General features: G+C 48.3%; 1 protein-coding gene across 4 annotated transcripts in view; it reads right to left on the bottom strand.

Annotated features, from left to right (window-relative positions):
* Nucleotides 1-16644, bottom strand: part of TBC1D5 (TBC1 domain family member 5) — a 1391198-nt gene that overhangs the window by 519376 nt on the left and 855178 nt on the right. For all 4 annotated transcript variants that reach the window (XM_069212078.1, XM_069212077.1, XM_069212079.1 and 1 more), the window contains one exon: nt 11591-11679. In XM_069212078.1, coding sequence (XP_069068179.1) covers nt 11591-11679 — 89 coding nt within the window. The remainder of the gene's footprint in view (nt 1-11590; nt 11680-16644) is intronic.

Below are 16644 nucleotides of genomic sequence, written 5' to 3'. Positions count from 1 at the left end.
CCTGACAGCAGGCTCCTCATATACCTTCCTCTCCCCAGAGTTACATTCCCGCAGGAATTGCCAGCGGAAGTGAAAAACAGGCTTTACAAACCCATGGAGGGTGAGAACCCTCCTTCAGATGATCCGTCATTCCAGAAGACAACATTGTCAGCACACCACTTTATCAACAGCTTCAGGGATCTGGTCTTAAGGTTCTGGACTATGAAGAAAGAGAAGCGATAGTCCACTCACAGTGTCAACCACTGGTCTCTGATGTCTGCCAACTCTTCCACCTGGGGCACCAGCAGGGATCTCCTTGCTGCAGTAATGTGACCCAGCTTAAGCCAGCGGCGAGTGAGTAGTTGTGGGTGTGCAGGGTCTTCCTTCATGGCGCATGAACCCAACCTCCAGGGATCCAACCGTAAGGGTCTGGACTACTGGAACACTGAGAGAGTGAACTTGCGGTCAGCTGGGAGTGCCAGCCACAGGGCTCTGAAATATACTCACTCGTGGACAGGGAGCCAGCACAGGGATTTCCTCGCTGCTGTAATTGCGAAATATCACTTTAAACCAAAGAACATTCAGGTTGCCAAGTTTTGGATTCTGTGTTTAGCGATGAAGCCACAGATGTTAGCTTTGCAGCTGAGGGCTGGCATCACTCAACTGTCTCTCTTGTAGGATACCAACCCAGGACACTCAGGAAGTAGAAGTCATTCATCCTAACAGCAGTGACATGTGGGTCAAAGGTTATACTAGTGTCAGATGACCCCACAGTTTACCAACAGCAATGACCTCTATGGTAGAACTGTGGAGGTCGGAGTCCAGTTGAGTCAGTTAACTTATATTATGTAGGCAGGATTGGAAAGGTGCAGATGTGAGCTCAAGTCCAGCATGGAAAGCCACACAAGGGCAAAACGTATTCTCATTCTTAACAGCTACCGAGGGACACAAAGGTATACAAAGAAGCACTGGCCATTTCTGCTGGTACCCTGCAGGAATGCTGATGCATCACAGCCACTGTAGGCAGCTGCAAACATCCCTGCATCCAGCAGTGGTAACCAGAATCCATACTCAACTTCTTAACCTTGGTAAACTCATCATAGGAAAAAGGAAAAAAGAACAAGACTATGGATTCTAGTTGGAAGAGCTCAATCATCAAAAAGTTCAGGAAGGAACTCAAAAAACTTGCTTAAGTGAAGAATATCAGAGATTCCCTGAGCTCTCACACACTGAAGACCCATCAACCCCACAGTCCAACCTCTTCCCAAGAAAGAGCCTTCATAATTGCAGACGAGTCGTTGCCCAAAATTCTCATACAGGAAAGAACTGTGTAAGTACATGGTCAGTCTACAAACATGACAGTCCAGTCCAATTCTCAAACAGTGTTCATTTTACATCAAATAAACAATTTATAAAAACATAACTTGTAGTTCCACAGAGGTCAGGGTATGCCAGAAGAGGAGAAGCCACACAATAAAACATAGCTCAGACCAATTCATTGCAATAGTGAAATGTATTAAAAACCCTAAAGAATCCATAAACATTCACAGTTGATGCTGAAAAGAGAAATCTACTGTTGCCTGTGCTGTTCCAATTTCCATTTAAAACAATAGTTTTATTATGCTTTGATGCTTCGAGCCAGGTTTGGAGCATACCAATAAGACATGTGGGAGGTCCTACACCTTATTTTAACAAAGGGGGTGCAGTGTTTCACAAATGTCTGGTCTCGTCCACATCCCCCTGTCCTGATCCAAAGGGAGGTCGCCTCATTTTGGATACAAATGGAAACAATAAACGTCCGCCCCTGAACTGTTTCAAATATAACTGGGAGGAGCCACTTACAGCAGTCTGGCAATAGGTTGGAATTACCCAATCCCTGTTCAACACTATAGGTCAGTGGTTCTGAACCTTTTGACTCCTGTGGGCCCCCATTTAATCATTACTGGAACCTGGGGACCCCCAATGAATCACTATTGGAATCTGGGGACCCCCATGAGTCACCCCCACTGAGTCCTTACTTGAAGCAGGAGGACCCATCCTAAGCATTTTCAATTATATGAACCACGAAAAGTAAAGAAACACGCATTTATGAAACAAACGCACAAAATATTTAATCATTTATCTAATTCACAAATATAAAAAAATAATAATAATTAATGGGAAGGTTGGACCTTTTCTACATTCAATGGAGGTCACTCATCGTCCATATTCTATTCTGTTTGATGCACTTGCACTGTTTCCACTAATCAAAACGACGACACTAACTTAATTTTTAGCCTCCAATTTTAAATTCCTTCACATTCAGAGAACATTTTCAAATGTTTAGATTCACATTTTGCTTTTTTTTTTTTTAAACGTATATACCCTTTATTAGTCTCTTAATATTATTTCATTTAGTAAGCAGCCGCAGACCCCCTGAGGAGGCTTCGCGATCCCCGGGGTTCCCCCGACCACTGGCTGGGTGGTTTGTAACACTCAAATTTCCAAAGAGCTTCCTGACCCCAGTGGAAGGCTCCAAGGATCTGACCATACGTAACCTTCTGTATGTGATACCACGCATGCCTAACTCAAGGCAGATACTTTGGAGGACATCTCCCACCACACAATTTAAAAGCAATTCCACAAAGGATGCTCTGTTCTTTGTGAGACACGTAACTCACAGTGGCTCTACTAAGATCACTGGTATTTATATTTCCTTATTTACAGGTACGATCGGATGGACAAATATTCGCTGCCTTTGCATGCCTAAAGTTTAGAGTCACCTTCTGATCACAGAAATGTAATCGGGGAAGTATTAAACAATCCCGCTCTGAAGAAGGCCCTGGACCTTGCATGGCTGTCAGTATAGGGCAGAAACATGTTGACACCATAAGGGTCATTGGCCAATTGTATCCTTTTGCCCCTTTTTATAGTCTATTTTAATTATTTCCCATCCACCCCGCTAATAAAGGGACACCCTGGGAGTGGAAGACGATTTTTTATTTACAATAACTTTCCCCCGAACACACTAATATACAAAAAGCTCCCTGGGATATGGTTGAGTTCACCCTGACTTTTAGGGGTCAGGGTGAACCCGATGACGAAGCATGCCACTATTAAAATGCACGAGGGTTACATACAAAAGGATTATTTTTCCTTTTTGTCACTTTTCACAGAAGTAGCATCTAGTCGTCGAGTACATGTTTTCTTGTACACGGCAGAGGGATACTCTAATATTTATTGTGAAGGTTCACTTCGTACGTCTTTCTTACGGCTTGCATGTTACTACTACCCATTGAGGTGTTGGAGGGCTGGCATTCAACTTCCAAGAGAAGGTGTCAATCCAATTTGTTTCGTAGACCAGACTGTCCCAGATAGTTTACCAGAAAGCATTGAATGCAGATCCTTATGTTTGGTAATTCCCAGTGATAACCGGGTTAAGAACCACCTAAATTTTCGCTTTCCCGAACCTTTCAAGAAGATCCTAGCCTTGCCTCTGGGAGCAGTAATTATTGGTAGATGCTCCTGAAATGCTTAGATAACTGGTCAGTTTTCTGCTGGAGACCGATATGGTAAGATCCAAGAGGAAGAGACTGTCTGCACGTATGGGGCGGGGGGGAGGAAGTGGGCAAAAAGATTACCACTTCATTTAGGAGAAAAGGAACCATACTGCCACATCACCTTAGGGAGGCCTGTGGTATAAAGAGGAACCAGGGCTAGGGGACAGCCTTCTTCAGGCCATTCAGGACGTCTGTGCGACGGAGAAGTCACTATGGCAGCTCAGCTGGATACAAACCTGAGTGGGTGTCAGTAGTTCTATCACAAATGCTTATAGCTGGCGGGGATACCTCAGCTAAGATGCTTTACCTCAAGAGAGTTTAAGTCGACACAGATTAACACAGAGAAGTCAATGCTGCTTTTGCATCATTCACACATTCAAAATCATCCTTCCTGCGATGACATTCAGGACTGTGGAGCGGTGGGCCCTAAACCCAGCCTGCACCACACCACTGGAAGAAGACCATGGCTTTCACCAGGTCTCTAAGATGTGAACGTAGACCCATCCAAGAGGGATTGTTGCATCTTCTAAGTGGATCTTTATGCGGATGGAGTAGATCAAACCTCCCTGCCACGATGCCGTCACTTGCCGAAGCTGAATGCAGGTGGTATAAGGCCTTGTCAGTATCACAGGCCACTCCTTTATAGAAGGTTTGTGGCAAGGATCCCACCCGGGCTTTCAGTTGCTGAGGCTCTGCCAGCTCTTTTTCTGTTTCCCACCTGCATCTCCAAAGGCTGTCTTAGGATGGGCTCACTCGGGGCTCTTCATCACTCATTCCTTAGACATCTGCTCTGTCTTAGTCTTGGGATTTCATTGGCCCTCACAGTAGCAGCTAGCATCCGCTATGGCTGAGGAGAGTTCTCCCCCAACCCCATCCCCAACAGCAGCAGCAGCTGCAGACCTTTTACTATAAAATGATAATATACCTATTATTGTTTTATAGTAAAATGGTTGGGTCCACAGGCTATGACTGGGATGGAGGGTGAGTGCTCAGCACTCCCCCTCACTGCGCATGTATGTTTGCCCGGCTAGCCAAACACACATGCACACTGGGCTCTCTCCAACTCGGCACTGTGTTGCTGGGCTGGAGAGACTAGGCGCACGCTCCCAGTCCGCCTGGGTGGGCCCTGGCTGGGCGCTCCAGCCAATCCGAACGCTGCTGTCATGCTGACAGCAGCATGACAGCAGCATTCGGATTGGCTGCAGGGCAGGCTGGGAGCCGGTGCTTGCAGCAGAGGAGCAGCGTGGTGGTGGCAGTCGGAACACAGGTAATTGTTTTTTTTATGAATTCCCCCCTCCTCCCCTCCCCTCCCCTCCCCTCGCCGCCCGCCCCTAGAAAGCACTGCAAGCTGCTCCTGGAGGTTAGAAGCTTTTCTCCAAGGTTTAGATTTCTTTGTCACGCAGAATGTGTCTACAGCGCTCTCATCTTGACAGGCAGAATGCGTCTACAGCGCTCTCATCTTGACAGGCAGAATGTGTCTACAGCGCTCTCATCTTGACAGGCAGAATGCGTCTGCAGCGCTCTCATCTCATCTTGCCGGACAGAATGTGCCTACAGAGCTCTCATCCTGCCAGGCAGAATATGTCTAAAGCACTTATCTTTCCAGGCAGAATGTGTCTACAGTGCCCTCATCATATCATGCAGAATGAGTTTACAGCGCTCTCATCTTTCTGGGCAGAATGCACATACGGCGCTCTCATCTTGAAGGGCAGAATGTTCCTACATCTCTCCCATCTTGGCAGGCAAAATGTGTCTACAGCGCTCTCATCTCATCTTGCTGGGGAGAATGAGTCTACAGCACTCATTTTGCGAGACAGAATGTACCTACAACGCTCTCATTTCACCAGGCAGAATATGTCTACAGCGCTCTCATCTTCAGTGTAGTGAACCACGTGCTTATCTCACAACTGAGAGAAAACTATGTGAGACACCGGACCCCAGTAACTTGCCATTATCATCCCTGTTAGTTCCCTTCCACAGAAACCCAGTTACAGCCAGGGGCCCTGGTATTGTAAGAACAGGGATTATACATTTTGGGGTGCATAACATACAGGGATTGGCGTATCCAAGACGACCGATGCATGCTTTCCTCCAAGGGTTTAGCGGGTAACTTTTGTCTGCTTAATTCTCATGTGAAATAAAATGTTTAATTCCGATGGCTGGGTAAGCACCGTCTTGAGGCCCTGGGGAATTTACAGGCTGCTTGTATAGGGGGCCACAGAGTCTATCAGGGCTGGGCTGGGAACCTAAAGCTGCCCTGGCAATTTTGTCAGTGTGAAGCACTGCTGCTTTTGTTACTGGAGGCCGATATTGCAGCACCATTGCAAAACCCGCCCCTACCCTTCCAGCCTCCTGGGGAAACACCCAATGCCCGCTACAGCCAGTCCAACCCTGGAGTCTAGGGGGCTCATTACGAACCCGGCGGTTCAGACCGCCATGCCGGTGGTGGCGGAAAAGACCACCACTGGCATGGCGGTCTGAACCGCCAAATAATAATACCGCCAACATGCAGCCTGACGATGGCGGATTACATTATCCGACAGGATAATGTACCCTGTTTCCCCCCAGCCTTTCCCTGGTGGGTTCCCCCACCAGGGAAAGGCTGGCATAAGGGGTGCTCCGGGGCCCCTATGGGGGCCCATGCACTTGGCATGGGCAGTGCCATGGGCCCCCGAGCAGTGCCCCGTCGCGCAGGTCGGGCAGTGATCTGTGCGCCGGGTGCTGCTGCACCCGCCGCACTGAGGGATTGCCGACTGCTCCATGTGGAGCCGTCGGCAATGTCCCAGCCCTGCATTCTGCTGGGCCGGCCATCGGAAACACGGTTTCTGCCCACCGGCCCAGCAGAATGTTCTTTATGCGGCCGGCGGGGTCTCAAGGGGGCTGGCGGGCTATAGAAAGACCGCCAGCATGAACACTGCGGTGTTTACCGCCGTGTTCCTAATGATCCCCTTTGTCGAAGGTTAAAAACTCAGCTCAAACTGCCTCATATTAAATACTTGGCTTCTTGGGCTGTTCCCCTGATATTTTAGCAAATTCTCAAGTGCACAGTGCTGTCTCATTCAAGGACTTTATGTGACACTTAAAATGTTGTTGTTCACTGCTGCCTGTGAACGTTAATTATCGTAAACCTCCCAAATCTGGACAGTCGGGAAATTAAAACCTGCAAAAACATCATTAGAAAAAATATTTTTTTTTTTCGTTCCTGTGCTCTGCTTTCTGCTATACCTGAGGTATATAACTGCCCTCTCCTATCCCCCTCTTTGTTGCATATTCATGCTGTGTTATTTAAATGTATTTCTCCTTTTCTTCCCTCCTTACACCCTGAAGAGAAGTGCACATTTCTCCCTCACCCTCTGCTGCATTTATACCAGAGGTATTTAAATGTCTTTCTCCTCTCACTTCTCTCTTTATACTCTGGAGTTATGTACATGCTTCTTTCATATAATCATCCTTTGCTGTCTTTATACCTGAGGTATTTAAACGTCTTTCTCCTTTCACTACTGTCTTTATCCCTTTGAGAAGTGCACACTTTTCCAACACCCTCTGCTGCATTTATACCTGAGATATTTATATGTATTTCCCTCCTCTCTGGTCTCTTTATACCCTGGTGGTACGTACATGTTTCTTTCATATCCTCATCCTCTGCTGTATCATAACCTGAAGGTATTTAAATGCCTTTCTGTCCTCGCTTTATACCCTGGAGGTACTTGCAAGTTTCATTTAATATTGTCATCCTCTGCTGCACCTTAACCTGGAGGTATTTAAATGTCTTTCTCCCCTCTCTGCTTTCTTTGTACCCTGGAGATACGTACATGTTTCTTTCATTTCCTCATCCTCAGCTATATTTACACCCGAGGTATTTAAATGCCTTTTTCTCCTTTCTGCTGTCCTTATGCTCTGAGGGTACGTACATGTTACTCTCATATCTTCATCCTCTGATGCATTTCTACCTGGGGTATTTAAACGCCTCCCTCTTACATTTTCAGTCTCCCTGCAGGTGTCTAAATGTCTCCGTGATATCTTTCTTCTCCCTCTCTTATTATAAATGATACACACACACACCTCTTACAAAGAGTCACTGTTGACTCTAGTAAGAATAACATTTCAAAGAGGACGTCATCGGTGAAGTCATGCTGAGATCATTAACTGTGCATGATGGGGTATGAACCACGGTTTGATACGTTTACTAAATGTGGGGATCCTCAGTAGGTCTCGTCTATCGGATCGCACAGGCTGTCTGGTTAGGAAAGACCTATTGAGTACTTCAGTGACCTTCCGGCCAGCCCACTGCTTGCCATTTGTTGGCTTTGTTTTTACTGCAGTTTTTTTGCTCCTTATTCAGTGGCTTGCTGCCATCTTCTTGTGTTAATCCCTCCCATGGAGTGTATCCTCTTTACCATCCTCTTGATTGGGTTACTGGTATTCTTCCACTGCTCACTGCTAGAGAACTACTTTTTAGCTCTCAGGTGAGGCAACTCATACACTGTTGCTTCTGGGACATTTTGTTAGCTTACAGGGGGGTATAGGGCCGCCCACTGCTTACCTTTAGTTGACTTCACTGCGACTCATTTCCTTGCTTCTCTTTGGTCCGCGTGTGCTAGCTTCACTTCCTGTTTGTGGGTTTGTCTCTCTCTGAAGCTTGGCCCAAGTACTGCTTCCTTTTGGTGCCTAGTGTCCTCCCAATGTTTGTGCACTTTCAGAGGCACTTTTTTATTTTCAGTAGTAGAATTCCATAAGAGTGCAGGTGATTGTAGGCTGTATACCCCACCCCTGCGTTGTTGCCCTGTTGTGGTTACTTTCCCCCGTTGTCGTTTACCTAGTCCTCTCACTGAGTTCTTGCTTGCCCACCAACCTCACCCCCATGTTCTTGCTTGCCTTGACCCCCTTTCCGCTTTTTTTATTTTCCCTGACTCCTCCTGCAAGGGGGAAACAAGCATTGGCAAAGCAAATAGGTCTCACCTACGCAAGATCTATTGGCTATGTTCATGCTTGTTAAGCCATATTGTGCAGCAGCACAGCATATGTGCCTGAGTAAAAAAAAAAAAAAAAGCACCATTACACGTTCGGCCAGCACTTTTTAAAGACTTTTTTTTTTTTTTTTTTTTAACATGGCTAAAAAAAAAAATGACAAAGGTAACCAATCTCGCATAGACAAGACATATTGCCTTTCCTAGTGCTTGTTTTTTTCTGGTCAAGCATTTCTTGAGTGCGTTTGTTTTCCAGCTCTCTTCCTTGTGTGCTTTTCAACTTGCCAAATGACATCACCCACTCAGTGCTGTACTGCCCCTTGTTACTCACTCTCTCATGTGCTTCTCCTGCCCCCTCCAAGCTACCCTCGTGATAAGTGTTGCTCTTTCCCTTGTGCGCTGCTTTTCTCCCCCTCCTTCCTTCATGCGCTCCTCTGTTGCCCAACCCACCCGTGCGGCGGTTCTTGTTTGTTTTTATTCTGGGGGTTTTGTCACCATTTTCTTTTCTTTATCGATCTAAGTAGCGTCTGACATTTTGGACAGGTATAATAAAAACAAAAAAAGGAAAATGGAGCCCCCCCCCCCAGTATTCTGTAGGTGCGCACGTGCTAAGTGATGCATATGTGCACATCCTGTGCAGCACGTGTGCACATGCTAAGTGACGCATGTGTGCACCTATGGGCACACAGCCTCGCCTCAGGCTACGCCATGCAGTAGACTATGTCCCACCAAACTAACTGTGCAAGTCCTTTACTCCATGTGCAACTATCTCTCTGCAACTAGGCTCTGAGCCAGTGTCCCTCCCACCTGAACTAGGTACGGACATACTTGGGGTGTGCTCAGCGGGCTATGGGCACACAGTCTCACCTCGGGTTGCGCCGCGCAGTAGACTATGTCCCACCGAACCAGCTGTGTAAAGCTTTTTGGGCTTGTACAGAAACCTCTGGCTGCAGGGCCCAGAGTAGTAACAGGCCCTACACCAGCTCTGTCCCACTCATGCTTTGATCAGGAGCAGAGGAGGCCCTGCACCAGCTCTGTCCCACACATGCTTTGGTCATGAGCAGAGGGGCCTAGCCGAGGAGGCCCTGCACCAGCTCTGCTCTGTCCCACCCATGCTTTGGTCATGAGCAGAGAGGGCTAGCCGAGGAGGCCCTGCACCAGCTCTGCTCTGTCCCACCCATGCTTTGGTCATGAGCAGAGAGGGCTAGCCGAGGAGGCCCTGCACCAGCTCTGCTCTGTCCCACCCATGCTTTGATCATGAGCAGAGGAGCCTAGCTGAGGGGGCCCTGCACCAGCTCTGTCCCACTCATGCTTTGATCAGGAGCAGAGGAGGCCCTGCACCAGCTCTGTCCCACACATGCTTTGGTCATGAGCAGAGGGGCCTAGCCGAGGAGGCCCTGCACCAGCTCTGCTCTGTCCCACCCATGCTTTGGTCATGAGCAGAGAGGGCTAGCCGAGGAGGCCCTGCACCAGCTCTGTCCCACCCATGCTTTGATCATGAGCAGAGGAGCCTAGCCGAGGAGGCCCTGCACCAGCTCTGTCCCACCCATGCTTTGGTCAGGAGCAGAGGGGCCTAGCGGCGGAGGCCCTGCACCAGCTCTGTCCCACCCATGCTTTGGATCATGAGCAGAGGGGCCTAGCCGAGGAGGCCCTGCACCAGCTCTGCTCTGTCCCACCCATGCTTTGATCATGAGCAGAGGAGCCTAGCTGAGAGCCCTGCATCAGCTCTGTCCCACCCATGCTTTGGTCATGAGCAGAGGAGCCTAGCTGAGAGCCCTGCATCAGCTCTGTCCCACCCATGCTTTGGTCATGAGCAGAGAGGGCTAGCTGAGGAGGCCCACCCATTCTTTGGTCATGAGCAGAGGGGCCTAGCCGAGGAGGCCCTGCACCAGCTCTGCTCTGTCCCACCCATGCTTTGGTCATGAGCAGAGGAGCCTAGCTGAGAGCCCTGCATCAGCTCTGTCCCACCCATGCTTTGGTCACGAGCAGAGGGGCCTAGCGGCAGAGGCCCTGCACCAGCTCTGTCCCACCCATGCTTTGGCTCATGAGCAGAGGGGCCTAGCCGAGGAAGCCCTGCACCAGCTCTGCTCTGTCCCACCCATGCCTTGGTCATGAGCAGAGAGGGCTAGCTGAGGAGGCCCACCCATGCTTTGGTCATGAGCAGAGGGGCCTAGCTGAGGAGGCCCTGCACCAGCTCTGTCCCACACATGCTTTGTTCATGAGCAGAGGGGCCTAACGGAGAAGGCCTTGCACCAGCTCTGTCCCACCCATGCTTTGATCAGGAGCAGAGGGGCCTAGCCGAGGACGCCCTGCACCAGCTCTGTCCCACCCATGCTTTGGTCATGAGCAGAGAGGGCTAGCTGAGGAGGCCCACCCATGCTTTGGTCATGAGCAGAGGGGCCTAGTGGAGGAGGCCCTGCACCAGCTCTGTCCCACCCATGCTTTGATCAGGAGCAGAGGGGCCTAGCGGCGGAGGCCCTGCACAAGCTCTGTTCTGTCCCACCCATGCTTTGGTCATGAGCAGAGAGGGCTAGCTGAGGAGGCCCACCCATGCTTTGGTCATGAGCAGATGGGCCTAGCTGAGGAGGCCCTGCACCAGCTCTGTCCCACACATGCTTTGGTCATGAGCAGCAGGCTCTGGGGAAACGGCCTGGACCTAAGAACAGACCCTGCACCAGCTCTGTCCCACCCATGCTCTGGTCACGAGCAGCAGGCTCTGGGGAAAAGGCCTGATCTAAGAGCAGGCCCTGCTCCAGGTCTGTCCCACCCATGTCACGTGCAGCGAGCACTGGGTGCGGTGCCTAGCCTAGGAACAGGCCCTGCTCCAGCTCTGTCTCAAACAGGCTTTGGTCATCTGCAGCGGGCGCTTAGTGCGGGGCCTGGCCTAGGAACAGGCCCTGCACCAGCTCTCCCACCTTTGGTCATATGCGGCGGACTCTGGGCAAGAGCTGGCAAATGGAATTTAAAGCAGAAAGTAACTTAAGCAGAGACAGCTGAAAAAGTGATCTCAGAAAAATATTGAGTGTTTTACACATTTAACAAGATCCACCCTTTGCACTGACAGTGATATAGGGATCACATTTCGTTTAATTAATCAAGGCTCACCTTGGGTTGGCAGATTCACTGGCATGTTGAAAGGCCTGGTGATCGCAGTGCAGTATGAAGAGGATGGGGGCCAGCAGCTCGTGCATGCCCTGGAAGAGACCAGGAGGAGAAATCAGAACAATGGCACAGGAGTTAGGAGAAGACAAGCAGGCTGTTACCACAGGCTTCAGACCCAGCACTGATGAACCCTGGACAGTGAGGTCAGAGCGACAACGTAGAACTAGAGTCAAAGAAGGAGTGCACACTCAAAGACCCAGGGACGTCAGTGTGGACTCAGTCCAGCTTCTCACTCTGTATAAAGGACTGTATGCAAAGATGGACATGGCGTGGCAATAAAAGTCAGGGAAGGAGTGCACACTCAAAGACCCAGGGTACGTCAGTGTGGGCTCAGTCCAGCTTCTCACTCTATATAAAGGACTGTATGCAAAGATGGACATGGCGTGGTAAAGTCAGGGAAGGAGTGCACACTCAAAGACTTAGGGCCATATGTACCAAAACATTTTCCCATTGACACAGAATGGATAAAACCCTTTGATACATCTGGCCCCTAGTGTACATCAGTTCGGGCTCAGTCCAGCTTCCCTTTCTATATAAAGGACTTTATTGACAAGGTATGGCACTGAAGGTCAGCAGAGGAGTGCACACTCAAAGAGCCAGGGTCTGTCAGTGTGGACTCAGTCCAGTTTCTCACTCTATATAAAGGACTGTGTGGACAGATGGACAAGGCGTGGTACTGAAAGTCAGGGAAGGAGTGCACACTCAAAGACCCAGGGTACATCAGTGTGGGCTCAGTCCAGCTTCTCATTCTACATAAACACTGTATGGTCTGACAAAGACAAGGCGTGGCACTTAAGGTCAGCAGAGGAGTGCACACTCACAGACCCAGGGTACGTCAGTGTGGACTCAGTCCAGCTTCTCATTCTGTATAAAGGACTGTGTGGACAAGGCATGGCACTGAAAGTCAGCGAAGGAGTGCACTTTCAAAGACCCAGGGTATGTCAGTGAGGGCTCAGTCGAGCTTCTCATTCTACATAAAGGACGGTATGGACAGGTGGACAAGACGTGGCACTGAACGTCAGCAGATTGTACATTGAAATCCCAGGGTACCTCAGTGGGGGCTCAGTAGAGCTTTTCATTCTATATAAAAGACGGTATGGACAGATGGACAAGGCGTGGCACTGAAGGTCAAGGAAGGAGTGCACACTCAAAGACCCATGGTACGTCAGTTGTCAGTGTGGACTCAGTCCAGCTTCTCCTTCTGCATCAAGGATTGTATGGTCACAGAGACAAGGCACTGAAGGTCAGCGAAGGAGTGCACATTCAAAGACCCAGGGTACGTCAGTGTGGACTCAGTCGAGCTTCTCATTCTATATAAAGGATGATGTGGACCAATGGACAAGGCTTGGCACTGAGGGTCAGCGAAGGAATGCACCAAGACCCAGAGTAGGTCAGTGAGGGCTAAGTCCAGCTTCTCATTCCGATCCAAGGACTGTGTGGAGTGATGGACAAGGTGTGGCATTGAAGGTCAGTGATGGAGTACACACTCAGAGAACCAGGGCAGTGCTAGCTCGGGTTTGGCTGAGTCAACTCTGTAGTAGTTCACGGCCATGGCAGGAGTGTGGATGGGATCCCGAGACATCAGCAGTGTCTCCTCAGGTAAAACAAAAAATGTAAAGACTGCATAGGGCTGCACAGGGGAGAGACCGACTGATTGGTGCATCAGAATATTGTCAAACTGTGGCTGATGTTTAAAACAAGCTTTATTCGGCCGTAGTCCTAAAACATAGTGCAAGTCAATTAAAATCACAATTAAATCATTACTTCAAACACAATATACTCAAAACACAAAAATAGGAGTGTCATCATCCATGATTCTAATAAAACATACATGACAGCATTATACAGTACAACAGCAATCCTTGCAACACCCAAAGATGCAACAAATTTAATTTCTTGGGAATGGGAGCCTTCCTAATCCTAGGTACATATTAGATAACACTTGCATATTCCTTACCATATAATCAGTAATTAAAAACCATTTGATCCTTGTAAAACTACCTTTGAATAGTTAAACTTCGCACACTAGCTCTCTCACCCCTTTCAAGACTTCAGAAATCCACACTAAGCAACCCAGTATTTTTTTTTTTTAAATCGGCCTAGAGCACATGTCACGTTCAAAAATCTCGTATCTACCAGCAGGTTGAGAGCTTGATCCCAGTTAATAACAACATTATATTCCCTACAAATTGGCTTTAAAAACCATTTCTGTTCATCTAAGAACCACAAGCAATCCAATAAAATATGTTGGGCACCATATTTTACTTTGAGGCCACATATACATAGGCCCAGATCATCCCTCATATGGCTTCTGTTTTCAAATCCATATAGCATGGGTTTAGAAAAACCCTGAAATTTAACACCGTATTCCTTAACTTGGGATTAGGCAAAACCTCTATATAGGGAAATATATCCTCATTCCACCCACGCACCATGAACTGGGTAGATATTTTACCCTCCAAATAACATAAATCCTCTTCTCTGGCACTTTTATTGCACAGCTCCTGCTTAGGGATTTCTCCTCTGCGCCACTGATGCCACTGATCTCCGGCTAAACCCAAAGTAACAAAGATCTTCTCTAGCTGACCTCTCACTTGGGAGGCCCAGTTCAGATCACTTCTCCTTATTTCCTTTTTACATGGGCATGCAATTTTGGGGATACCCTCTTCAGACGGACTCAAACTAAATTTCAATGAGGCTTGTATTCCCTGGTAACTCCACGCTGTCATTTGTTATTCAGAACTTATGGCCTGGATCATTCTTGTGTGTGTGGGGGGGGGGGGGGGGGAGCGTAAGCAGGCGTTTCACACATTTATCCTCTTCCGCATCCCAATTAGACTTCCCAGCAAGAGTTAAAACTTCCACCCCATACTGAAATTGAGGTGGCACCATGGCATGAAAGGCAGAAAGTATGGGATGAAGAGCCGGTCCTCTGTACTTCCGACTAAATTGCTTTAATCCCCAAACTGATGTTAAGGCCGTGGATTTTAGTGAGTCGATATGTTCTCGTCATCTTAATTCAGGGTCCAACCACATACCCAGATATTTAGATTTATCAACTATTTCTACTTTTTCACCTCCCAGGTACCAGGAAACTGCCCCCTTTCTCCCCCCCACCATTATTTTCGTCTTATCCAGGTTGACTGTAAGATTTTTACTGTGTGTGGATTCTTATGTGTCTACTGAGTATGAAGGGCAAACCCCGACATCTTGGGGGTGCATCCTGGGTCAGGATACCTGCACCGACCCAGATATCTCTGGCTGCTATCAGAGCCAAGTCACGTCTTCCTGCAGTCCGGTCCACTTTTGTGTTTTCTGCAATCCAAGGACTGACACGTGATAAACACAGCAATGACAAGTGACTGACACCTTCCGGTCCACGCAGGTGTAGAACGAGATGAGACTGTTAGAGGAAATACAACTGAAAGGGACAGAGGAAATGAACGAGGGACCACAGCAGGGAAAGGTAGAAAAATATAAGAAAGTAATTTTTTTTAAAATAAAGTGAAAGAAAGAGTCGAGCATGAGAAGGGACCAGAAAATAAGGGAAAGGAAAAGAATAAACAGCATGAATGAAAAGAGAATTACAGATACAGACACCAAGGCTGAGAGACAGAAGAAGCTGAAGACGAAGGAAGATCAGAGGTAATGGAACTAGAGACCAGAAAATAATGTAAACTTAAAACTACAAAAAAGACAAATCACAAAATAAATAAAAAAATAGGGGAACAGACGTGAAATGAAAGATTGCAGCCCTAAAGCACTCAAGTGTAAAGATTAGAATACAGAAACAAAACGAACATAGTAACAAAAGTGAAACAAGATACAAAAAAAAAAAAGCAATATTGTAGGTTAAAAGAGTGGGATATCACGCGCAAGGTTGATCCATATACTGCAGCGCGCTAAAGGCTCTCTCTAGGTCTGGTCACACCTATCACTGGAGAAGTTACATACAGACTATAGATGTGTAGAGCCTGCAAACCAGATGTACTAACACCAGCCAGAGTGCTCAGTGGGTTAATGCATCTATGGCGGAGACTTGAGTAACTCTGAGTCGCAGAGCTGTAGAGCCTAAAAATCTCAGGTGCCAGAGCTCAGTGGGTTTACGCATCCATGGCAGAGACTTGTCTGTAACTCTGGGCCGCAGAGCTGTAGAGTCTGCAAACCAGATGTTTTAATGCCAGCCAGCGTGCTCAGTGGGTTAATGCATCTATGGCAGAGACTTCCGTGTAACTCTGGGGCGCAGAGCTGTAGAGTCTGCAAACCAGATGTTCTGATGCTAGACTCAGCGCTCACCATAACCTAGCAAGTCAAAGCTGTCTCATCCTCCTGCTTTTACACCCTCCGCATGCTCCGCAAGATCTTCAGATAGGTCCCCACCGAAACAAGGACGACGATCACCCACGCCCTCGTCGGGTGCGAGGTGGGATACCTGCACCGACCCAGATATCTCTGGCGGCTGTCAGAGCCAAGTCACGTCTTCCTGCAGTCCGGTCCACTTTTGTGTTTTCTGCAATCCAAGGACTGACGCGTGATAAACACAGCAATGACAAGTGATTGACACCTTCCGGTCCACACAGGGGTGTAGAGCCTGCAGATCACAGGTGCCAGAGATCGGTGGGTTATTGCATCTGTGGGGGATATTGTTGAGCATCTCCGGGCCCAACCACAGTGAAAGAGACCAGACTCTGTCCACACTGCGCCTCGCCACTGCTCACACCGAGGGATGTCCTGTCAGTCTTACCTACGATGGCCGAGGCCTGAGATCTCAGACTTGCTTCCACTACAATCCACGTCAGAATCCTAACACTGACCTCAGCCCCTCTGTTACTACTCATTCGGGGCTGTGATGCAAAAATGCCGATACTCTCATGCATGAATGAATACTCATCTCTTTCTGGTCCTAAAAAAGACGCAGACACGAATGCAGATGTTTTTTTATTCTCCCTTCTCGCCAGGCCTTGCACATATATTTACTGTGCTAAGAAGTCATCTCT

This window comes from Pleurodeles waltl, chromosome 10 (genome assembly GCF_031143425.1).
Source record: "Pleurodeles waltl isolate 20211129_DDA chromosome 10, aPleWal1.hap1.20221129, whole genome shotgun sequence".
In the NCBI taxonomy this organism is placed as follows: Eukaryota; Metazoa; Chordata; class Amphibia; order Caudata; family Salamandridae; genus Pleurodeles; species Pleurodeles waltl.
Note: the sequence above shows the minus strand (reverse complement) of the source record. Positions and strands in the feature narration are given on the sequence as shown.